Source organism: Bufo bufo, chromosome 10 (assembly GCF_905171765.1).
Source record: "Bufo bufo chromosome 10, aBufBuf1.1, whole genome shotgun sequence".
In the NCBI taxonomy this organism is placed as follows: Eukaryota; Metazoa; Chordata; class Amphibia; order Anura; family Bufonidae; genus Bufo; species Bufo bufo.
In genome coordinates this window covers 36,075,038-36,086,651 of record NC_053398.1, presented here as the reverse complement: position 1 = coordinate 36,086,651, position 11,614 = coordinate 36,075,038, and the positions used below count along the sequence as shown (strand labels likewise).

The window sequence follows — 11,614 nt, the reverse complement described above, 5'->3', positions numbered from 1 at the left end:
CGTGGCAGTTGCAGAGAGAACAGAGCCTCTAGGTGTAATGGTAACGCCCCCGTTGCTCCTAGAAGCTCGTTTGCATATATCAAAACTTCATTTTTCTCAGCAATGCGGACAAATATGAACATGGGACCAACACAGATGCCTTCAGCTGCCAAGTGCACATATAACAGGTCAACCAGTGTCATGGGTACAAAACTGCTGATAGATGCCCCTTAAAGTGGTTGTCTACTTGGAGAACACTTTTTTTGTGTGGCGGCTCCTCTAACACAGATGTCTTCAGCTGCCAAGTGCACATGTAACAGGTCAGCCAGTGTCATAGGTACAAAACTGCTGACAGATGCCCTTTAAGTCTATCCCATAACACGCAATAAGCAGCAACAACTTCAAACATAAAGTTCATTTTATTAGATAAAGTATATTAACATAAGGATGATATGTGAAATCAATAATATTGTTCACCCCATTGCTGGTGACATGTTGAAGTGATTTTCATCTTGAGATTATATCTTTTTATTTAATAACCACGTGGGCATCGTTCTGTATCTTCTTAGATGTCCATGCTCTTCTCAGTTGTCCATTGTTTGGCATCGTCATATACTAAATATCTCAATATTCTTTTGAACTAATTAGCCTGTCTTGATTCACTGGGCCTTGTTACCTTCTATCAGAACAAGACTTAGCAGGAGTCTGATCCAAGCCGAGGACAGGGAAAACCAGTCCTACAGTTACTATAAGGAGTCCTGCCTTAGACTGCCATCGGTGGGAAGGACTAAATCAAAGCTTCGTGTGATGTATAATTGTTCTTCTCAGGAATTAATGCTTTCGCAAGTGATCTTTGGGGTTGTACCATGAATATCCTTGGTTGATCTTCTGAATCTTTTAATATATTTCTTTTGGTCAGTGTGCAACTATTACTTTTCTCTTGTTCAATTACTGTCGTCATCTGTATTGTCCAAGTAGCCTCGAAGGCTGAAGAGTTCAAGGGAAGCATTTACCACCTGTGACAGGTGCACAATGCCTGTGATCACCAGAGCCATGACCAAAGCGGGGAGAGCAATGTTCCACACCGTGGCCAGGATATTGTAGCATCGAGCCTTCTGACCATACCGTCGAGCGCCCAGCTCGTTCCCCTGCACCCTCTGGTCTCGCGCCTAGGAGAAAATACATGACACATTAAGATAAAGTAAAAATCTTGACCCACTTTCTCACTGTACCACACTGAAATCTTTCCTATGATGTAGGTTAACAAGAAGAAGGAGCAGGCGGAGGGGAGTAACACAGTGACTGCATAATCAGACTACATACAGGGTTTGTTTGTAGTCTGTAACTATGGAAACGCATAGGTCTGTGCAGGAACTGCGTATAAAAAACAGCAGAATATCAAAGCAACATTGCTCAATTTTTATATTAGATCATAACTTTTTTCACATCGAAAATTTTCATGTATAAACCTGACATTTAAATGCTATTTTGACCATCTTGTTTATTCTGGTGTTACAACCTTAGAGTTACCCAAAAATCACTAGTTTCTGCTGCAAGCTAGCCACACAAGAGGAACATACAGTTCCCAGTGCCAAAAATAACTCAGAGGTTTCTTATTGAAGACATGGACACATGATGAACTAGCAGCTTGTACACTGAATGTATTACCTTTTCTATGTGGTGCTACATGCAGTATATGGTGGGTAAATATGGTATGAAATATCTAAAACACAATAAATAAAACACATTCTAAGGTTAATTAGTCACAGCTTTCTAAGGCTACTTTCACACTAGCGTTCGGAGCGGATCCGTCTGATGTTTCATCAGACGGATCCGCTCCTATAATGCAGACGTTTGCATCCGTTCAGAACGTATCCGTCTGCATTATTACTTAGAAAATTTTCTAAGTCAGAAAGTAGCCTGAACGGATCCGTCCAGACTTTACATTGAAAGTCAATGGGGAACGGATCCGCTTGAAGATTGAGCCATATAGTGTCATCTTCAAGCGGATCCGTCCCCATTGACTTACATTGTAAGTGTGGACGGATCCGCTCGCCTCCGCACGGCCAGGCGGACACCCGAACGCTGCAAGCAGCGTTCAGGTGTCCGCTCACTGAGCGGAGGCTGAGCGCTGGCAGACGGATGCATACTCAGTGGATCCGCCTCCACTGAGAATGCATTGGGGCCAGACGGATGCGTTCGGGGCCGCTCGTGAGCCCCTTCAAACGGAGCGCACGAGCGGACACCCGAACGCTAGTGTGAAAGTAGCCTAAGGGCTCATGCACACCAATTAATTTTTTTCCATTTTCACTCCGTTTTTTTTACAGGTCTGTATGTGGAACCATTCATTTCAATGGGTCCGCAAAAAAACTGAAATGACTCTGTGTGCATTCTGTTTCCATATGTCCGCATGTCCCTTCCGCAAATTTTTTTTATATGTCTTATTCTTGTCCATTTTGCGGACAAGGACAGGCATTGTTACAATGGATCCACAAAAAAAAAAAACAGATGCAACACGGATGTGATCTGTTTTTTTGGGGGATCCTTGTTTTGCGGACAGCAAAATACATACGGTCGTGTGCATGAGCCCTAATGTTAATTGGTCACAGCTTTCTACGGGCTCATGCACACATATTTTTTTTTTCCGTTTCTGTTCTGTTTTTTTTACAGGTCTGTATGCTGGAGTCATTCATTTCAATGGGTCCGCAAAATAACTGAAATGACTCCGTGTGCATTCCATTTCCACATGTCCGTTCCCCCCAAAAAATAGAACATGTCCTATTCTTCTCCATTTAGCAGATAGGCATTGTTACAAATAACGAATGAAACACAGATGTCACATGGATGTCATCTTTTTTCACTTTTTTTTTTTCAATTTTTTTTCAAAGAAATCCAAAAACTTTATTTGCTTATTGAAATTTATACATGTTTCCGTTTTTTGCGGATCCGCAAAAAACTGATGACATACGGAAACATTTTCAGGAACAACGGATCCGCAAAAAACGGACCGAAAATCGGGATATAGAAAAATACTGACGTGTGAATGTAGCCTTAAGGTGTTGCAGATAAAAGATTGCTAAAGGACACTAATGAAACTCATACGAATTAATGGAGCCTTTTTAAAGGAGTTGTCCCATGAAGACAAGATCTTCTTGAATTGAATCCAACCCATTGATCAGCTGATTGACACGGGTTTGGTTCCCGAATCCCCAGACAGACGGCTGCTACCCCTGGTTAAAGGGGATCTTTCACCATGATTTTGGACAATTATCTACAGCAGGGATCAGCAACCTCCGGCACTCCAGGTGTTCTGAAACTACAACTCCCAGAGTGCTCCCCCGTCATATGCCGCGTTCATCATTGATCGCGGCATGTGATATAAAAAGGAAGGCCTTCCAGGGGTTAAAAATAATAATAATAATACTCACCTCATCCGTTTGAGCACAAAGAGGCCGCCGTGGCCATCTTGATTGAAATCTCACGCTGTGCGTGATGACGTCATCACACTGGCCGGGGTGGTGATGTCATACGCCACCACACATGAGATTTCACGTGGGATCTTCAATCAAGATGGCCGCGGCGGCCTGTTGGTGCATAATTTTTTTTTATGCCAGGTCAGGAAAAATGGATTCTTTACCACAAAGGACGAGGAAATTCGGGTTTGCGGTGAATCGAATTTTCCCTGAATTCCACTTCGGATACTTCAATTTGCTCAACCCTACTGCAGATAATAGTCCAAAATCAGGGGTAACAGATTCTCTTTAAAGTTCTGGCCAGTGGCCACTGCATGTGAAATGCAGTATTACATGGAGAGGGGTTGTCATCCTGAAACAATCCCTTTAAATTTGCTTACTAGGCGCCTATGCCGAAGACTAACATACACCTTCTTGCAGGAGATTTATAAAAACCGGTGTAAAGAAAAATTGGCTTAGTTGCCCATAGCAACCAATCCTATTCCACCTTTTATTTTTTAGAGCTCCTTTGGAAAATGAAAGATGGAATCTGATTGGTTAATATGGGCAACTAAGCCAATAAATAAGCAGCTGCTAAGATTGAAATCTTATTTTGCTCCACTGGTTTCTGGGGATCCAGCGATCTGAGTCTTCTGCTCTCAGTGGCAATTACAAGGTCAGTGGGCGATGCACCTTCTTGCTGGTATACGGGTCACATAGCCTACAATACAGAAGATTGCTGGGTTCTTGGAGCATATACTGCAGCCACAAGATGACAGAGAAGTAAAACCAGAGGACAGCACACTGCTGTAATTAAAGCTTGTGTATTCCACAGGACTATATTTGTGACATGCCACTGAAGTTGCTAAAAATGACCCCTTGCTGCCGCTTCTTGCTTTCCCTTTAATTTACAAGTGCATTAGATTGTATAAAATGTCCTAATATGAGTACAGAAAAAAAGACAAGTGAAAACTGACTGTGAGCTAGTCAAAACTGAAACCACAGAAGTAGTCTCACCAGACGATGGTACTGGACAGAGACGGTAAAACCGGTTTCGGGTCTGATTTGGTCGGTCTGGACGTCAGATTTGATTTGGTCCAAATAAATTTGATCTGTATTGAAAGTGCCCTGAAAAGTCATGTATGACGCTCTGAGGTCTCATAGGACTGTGTCCCACCCCTTTCATGCTCTTCAATACCAAGGCAGCTTTAGTCAATGTTATAGTGACATGTATGACTACGGGTAAATGGACGGCAGCGGGTGGTAACAGCCTGTTTAATAACACCCTGCGCTGTAGATTTTTTAATGCTTTAAAAAAAAAAATATATACACCTTTTTTGTGGCAGATGTCTTCTCAACAAATCAGAAAAGTTTGGGTTTGCCAAAAATTCTAATCTTTTTGCTAAAAGCCTGTAATAAATTCAATTTGCTCATCTCTAGTTAACGGTATTTTTTGTACTACTTTAGAGCCAAAGCTGGTGTTATGTATTTTGGGAGGTTTTAAAAATATGGGGGGGTAAACTATCATAGACCAGTGTTTTACGCCATTCCATGATATCCCCTACACTGCCAGAGGATTATATCTAATTTAGGGCTTGTTCACACGACAAGCCCGTGCCCGTGCTGTGGACTGCAAATTGCGGTCCGCAATGCATGGGAACCTTCCGTGGGGCAGCCGCATGGGGATCGCAGACCCATTCACTTAAATGGGTCCGCGATCCCTCCGTTCCGCAAAAAGATAGAGCATGTTCTATCTTTTTGCAGTGCGGAGGCATGGAACGGGACGGAACCCCAGAAAGCACTCTGTAGTGCTTCCGTAGTGTTCCGTTCCGTGCTTCCGTTCCACATCTCCGGATTTGCGGACCCATTGAAATGAATGGGTCCGCTTCTGTATGGTGCCCGTGTATTGCGGATCCACAAATGCGGTCCGCAATACAGGAACGGGACACCAACGGTCGTGTGAACGAGCCCTTATGCTGAGGTGCAGACCTCATCGTAAATTAGGTGCATACTCCGGCAGTTTGTACACCTAAAGTGAAATAGCTCAGAGCTGGCATAGACTTCAGTCTTCTTTTACGCCAGGAAACTGTTGTAAAAGAAGATAAATATGCAGGGGCGCAGGGCACGCTCCCTTCTTGGATTAATGGTGAGGGCGGCGTAGAAAAGACACTAGGTGTAATGGCGTTTAAAAAGTTGGAAACATGAGGTTTGGTGGGGGGGGGGGGGGGAATAATACATTCACCCTATAAGATATAATAGATCCCATAGCAGTGATGGCTAACCTCTGGCACTCCAGCTGTGGTGAAACTACGACTCCCAGCATGCTCCATTTATTTCTATGGAGTTCTGAGAACAGCCAAGCAAGTGTGCATCTTGGGAGTTGTAGTTTTACCACAGCTGGAGTGCCGGAGGTTAGCCATCACAGACATAGGATGTTGCCGAGCAAAGTACTGTTTCAGGCCAGATTATTGACTCCAAGAAAATGGAAATATAAAGCAGCATTTTCACTAATAGATTGGGGGAAAAAACTATGGGATTAAGTAGGAAAAACATAAATCTGCTGTATGAAAATAAAGCTCATGAATTAAGAAGATAGGTGACATTGTATGAACATGCCATCGATATTTAATTCCTCCTCCTTCCACCAGTGGGTAGGTAGTAATGATTTATGGCTACATGTATGTCCCTTTCTTGCTTTTAGGTTATCTTTTGTAGGTTCTTTTGTAGTCAGTAGGAGTGGAAATTTTTATGGGGAGATTTTTGTAGGCAAGAAAAGAAGATAATAGGGAAATATTTGTTTCAAGTTCTCAAAATGTTCATTAAGGTTGCAAAACAAGCGAGTCCTGTAGACCAAACCTGAGAGAAGACATGGGCGAGGTGGAAGAGATTTGTAAAGGATATTACTCCACGGAACGTATACAATGAAGTGGAAAACGAGTTGAACTGTATAAGCCCATGAACCTTTAGGAGATTTCAAATTAAAAATCTGTAAAACCAAATATGTTATGGTATACCCAAGACAGCACCAGTGATATTCCTATTTCTATTTCAAAATGTATCCTGATATTCTTTCTGGTCATTCTGTAAGATTGGATCTTTCATGTATAATTTCCCATTTATATGAATGATACACACCTCTAAAACTAATTCTATGGAACAAAAAGAGATGAGCAGCTGCCAGAGGGAAAACAATAGAACAGCTATTATCACTAATATATTAGGTCTTGTAGCCCCATTGACCCCAGATTGCCATTGACTTGCTCCACAATCCTTAGCATACACCAAAAATGTGAAATGTTAATTGGCTGAATATGAGTAACACCCTCCCAGTAAAAAAGTTAGGGTATAGGTTCAGCAATCATAAAAAACCATATGTACACTGTACCAAGTCCACATCTTTACAAGTTATAACAGTGCCCCCTTCCATAACCCATTACATGCTTTCTCTCACCTTGACAGAGTAGACCAAAGCCATGAAGCCAAGACAGAAGAGGTTCAGGTACACGGTATTACACAAGGACCAGAGAAGATGATCTCTGGGAGTTATGGGGGCTCCAATATCGACAACAGTATGGGCATTATCTGGCTTGTTGGGGTGGGTGGTGAAAATATCTTCACGGGGGTAGGAGGTGTCCATGTCTGGAGAGGAGATGAGTTAATGTAGGCCAAGTAGATCAAGTGGAAGATAAAGTGTGATAGGTGAGCAAGGGATAAATGGGAAAGGATTGTACATGTATTAGATGTAGGAGCAGGTGGTTAGTTGTAGGTAGAAGGAAAAATGATAAATGCAGTAGATGAAGAAAAGGAAGCTGCCAGCTGGACAGATGTCTGGGAAGAGAAGGATTGTCATGTATGTCCTCTTTATACACATCACCACACAAGCTACGTCTGTCCCCTCCCTGCTTCTATTACAGGGTCCTTTTCACTACGTACTCATTTTGGTCACCATGTAGCTGTTTTTGCCTTTTCTGTTTGCTGTGCCTGCCCCAGCTTCATTTCTCAGATTTATTTTAAATTCAATGTATAAATATTGTATCGACATGACATGTAACATCACTTGTAAAAGCTGTGAGCGCAATCCGCGCTTTTCTGCCTTCCTAGCATGGCTCCTGATTAGATAAAAGAATATACAAGCTCGGAGGAAACATACAAGACCCACTATGGTCTCAAGCAAGTTTCATAGGCAACAAAACAAAGAAGGCACAACGCCAAGGGAGTGGAAATCGAAACTAGTAATTTGATTAGTTATTTGTATAAGGCAATACTGCCTGACCATACTAACGGCATCTTAGTAGTTAAAATGCTTCTGCAGCACCTTATCTCAAGGTTAGCATTCTTTAGCAACATCATATAAAAGTCAGAAAGAACAGAATCTGTCCGGCCTTAAAGCTACAGTTTACCATAGTTCACACCATTTCCATCACAAAGCTATGGACACCTTTGGGGGCAATTTGTTTTTATTCTTGCATTCTCCTCATTTTGGGCAAAAAAATCAATTTTTCAATTGGCCTTCATTAAAAATGTTCAACAGTTTTGCCTCTACAGCCTTCATGCTCAGTATATCTGCAGACTATTGCTTCTGCTTCTCAGTGAATCCATCAGATGGCTGCTCTGATGGTTAAATCTGTAGCCCTTATGTCTGAACTCCTGACAGCTCATCAGCACAGATTTAAAAGGGTATCCCAGTTATATAAAGTTATCCCCTACCCACAGGGGCATTCTGTTTTACATTGAATCCATCAGAGGGCTGCTGTGGCAGCTCGATCTTTAGCCTTTACGTCTGAACTCCTGACAGATCATCAACACTCATTTAAGATAAATTCTTATCAAACTGATAAAAAATTTGCTGTAATATAATATACTGCATGAAGCACATAAGGGGCTTCATCTGTGTTATGGCTGCTTTGAAGGTTAAATCTGTAGCCCTTATGTCTGAACTCCTGACAGCTTATCAGCACTGATTTAAAAGGGTATTCTGGTTATATAAAGTTATCCCCTATCCACAGGGGCATTCTGTTTTACATTGAATCCATCAGGGGGCTGCTCTGGCAGCCTGATCTTTAGCCCTTACGTCTGAACTCATGACAGATCATCAACACTCATTTAAGATAAATTCTTATCAAACTGATAAATATTTAGCTGTAATATAATATACTGCATGAAGCACATAAGCGTCTTCATACTGTGTTATACAGTGTGGGGGGAACATATGGCATCACCATATTACCAGTGTGATGGGCAGAGTTTAGCAGTGCTATAGGGCAGATTTTACCTGCGTTGCAGGGCAGAGATTAGCAGGGTGACAGCGTCCCCTAGATATAACTTTGCTTGGGACCCAAGGTACCACTGGATGTACTGGCTGGAGAATGATCTCACTTCTGCAGTCACCATAATTACATCCAACTTGCTGACTACACCAAGTTGCAAGGTGCAGGTGGAGGGACAAACGGACTGGTTTGCGAGTAACTATTTCTTTACTGAGGAGAATAATGTAAAATAAGGCTAGATGTAACTTGTATATACTTACAGAACAACCTATATATGGCTCACCGAGGCAATCAGGATAATATAACACCTGAACAGTTTCTGCACTCAGCAATCACTCTTGATAGAGCTGATGACGACTCCAGTCCAGACCCATATTAGCCTCTGCATACATCAGGTGCCCTTTTCTGAGGATGTCTGTCCCGGGGATGCGACTTGCCTTTATTTTTTCAGGCAGCACTGTGTACATTCCTGAGCGTCTTTAAGCTTCGCTTGCTGCCAGCTCCTCTGGTATCTATCTCTCACCACAAAGCCGAATTTCCTTGTGCTTCGTGGTAGTGAATCGATTTTCCCTGAATGGCGGTAAAAAAAAAAAAATCATAATTACATCATCCGTTTGAGTGCAAAGAGCCGGCCGCCGCCATCTTGATTGAATATCTTGTGCACAATCCCGTGCTTTGTGAATTATTACGTCACCGCGCCGGCCGATGTCATGATGTCATCACGGACTGTGCAAGATTTCACACTAGATCTTCAATCAAAAAAATGGCGGACAGCTTCTCGCGATCAAATGAATGATGAAAGTACAGTATGATTTTATAAATTTTATTTTAAATTTTACACTGTATTATTCCTATCAGATGCCGCAATCAGCTATGAACGTGGCATCTGAGGGGTACAATGACGGGGAGTGGCAGAAACACCGTTCCCTGTCATTGCACCCACTAACTTACAAAAAAATGCAATTCGGCGAAGCTTCCGAATCGAATTTTTCAACACTTCGCTCATCACTAACTAGGACCATAAGGCCGTACCTTCTCACCTCTCTAGCTCTGAGCTGCACACCTGCTTTCTGCACATACGCACACACACTGGAACAGTACTCGCTGTCCATCCTAAAACTACAACTTAAAACTGCTCATAAAACAAGGGGTAATTACTTATACAGTACAGACCAAAAGTTTGAACACACCTTCTCATTCAAAGAGTTTTCTTTATTTTCATGACTATGAAGGCATCTAAACTATGAATTAACACATGTGGAATTATATACATAACAAACAAGTGTGAAACAACTGAAAATATGTCATATTCTAGGTTCTTCAAAGTAGCCACTTTTTGCTTTGATTACTGCTTTGCACACTTTTGGCATTCTCTTGATGAGCTTCAAGAGGTAGTCCCCTGAAATGGTCTTCCAACTGTCTTGAAGGAGTTCCCAGAGATGCTTAGCACTTGTTGGCCCTTTTGCCTTCACTCTGCGGTCCAGCTCACCCCAAACCATCTCGATTGGGTTCAGGTCCGGTGACTGTGGAGGCCAGGTCATCTGGCGCAGCACCCCATCACTCTCCTTCATAGTCAAATAGCCCTTACTTTCAAAGTTTTCCCAATTTTTCGGCTGACAGACTGACCTTCATTTCTTAAAGTAATGATGGCCACTCGTTTTTCTTTACTTAGCTGCTTTTTTTCTTGCCATAATACAAATTCTAACAGTCTAACAGCTGTGTATCCACCTGACTTCTCCTCAACGCAACTGATTGTCCCAATCCCATTTATAAGGCAAGAAATCCCACTTATTAAACCTGACAGGGCACACCTGTGAAGTGAAAACCATTTCAGGGGACTACCTCTTGAAGCTCATCAAGAGAATGCCAAGAGTGTGCAAAGCAGTAATCAAAGCAAAAGGTGGCTACTTTGAAGAACCTAGAATATGACATATTTTCAGTTGTTTCACACTTGTTTGTTATGTATATAATTCCACATGTGTTAATTCATAGTTTTGATGCCTTCAGTGTGAATTTACAATTTTCATAGTCATGAAAATAAAGAAAACTCTTTGAATGAGAAGGTGTGTCCAAACCTTTGGTCTGTACTGTATGTCTTCATATATTGTGAGCCCTCACTGCAGGAAGTACATATAGTAAACTTCCTTTAGAGGGGATGGTCCATTTGGGACATTAATGGCATATCGCTAGGATATACCATCAATATCAGATAGGTGCAGGTCCCACCTACTATCTAAAGAACGGAGTCACCAAAGTAAAGAGCACACTGCACATGCAGCTCTACATCTGCATCATACACTGTATTATAAAACTGTTTTGCTGAAGCCACCACTAGGGGGAACTCTAATGCACAGGAATTCAAACATTAACCATTAACTGCAATAGAAACTGTAAAAAAAGAAATAAATAATTGCTTGGCATTTGCTCTTCCTAGTAGTGGCTGCATGAAAATGTTTTCATGTTGGAAGGAGTTCAATGCTGGGCTTCCTCCAGGCCCCATAGCAGTTGCATGATCTGGCTTAATGGTAGGTACACCGCTGCCTATCCTGAGGATAGGTCATCAATATCCACCCTTTATGTGAAAGTCTGAAAAACAAACAGAGGACAATATCAAATTTCATGATGCTGTAATGGAGACATCAACTAACGTATCCAAACAGTCACCAGTGGACCACAACTTTAAAAAGATTGTCCAGGACTTAAAAAACATGACTTCTTTCTTCCTAAAACAGCACCACACCTGTCCACAGGTTCTATGTGGAATTATAGCTCAGCCCCAGTCACTTCAGGGAGCTCAATAGATATTGCAGGCGGTGTTTAGCTAGGAAACACAAAAAGACGCACCATAGGGTGATAAAGTACAGTACAATAAAAAATGTCTCCAAAGATGGAGGCTCACCTTATGTGGTTGTGCTA

The 11,614-nt window shown here is 42.0% G+C and overlaps 1 protein-coding gene across 3 annotated transcripts in view; it reads right to left on the bottom strand.

The window, feature by feature from the left end:
* Positions 1-420: 420 nt before the first annotated feature.
* The window catches only part of LOC120980347 (interferon-induced transmembrane protein 5-like), a 35,950-nt gene continuing 24,756 nt past the window's right edge, over positions 421-11,614 (bottom strand). For 2 of the 3 annotated variants that reach the window (XR_005774507.1, XR_005774508.1), the window contains exons 2-3: positions 8,982-9,268; positions 1,059-1,148 (exon numbers count right to left, since the gene is read on the bottom strand). Coding sequence is in view for 1 of the 3 variants with exons in the window: in XM_040409398.1 (XP_040265332.1) it covers positions 924-1,148; positions 6,883-7,068 (411 nt within the window). In the remaining 2 variants the exon portion in view is untranslated. Of the gene's footprint in view, positions 1,149-6,882; positions 7,253-8,981; positions 9,269-11,614 lie in introns of those variants that run through there. The other variant, XM_040409398.1, reaches the window with a different exon arrangement.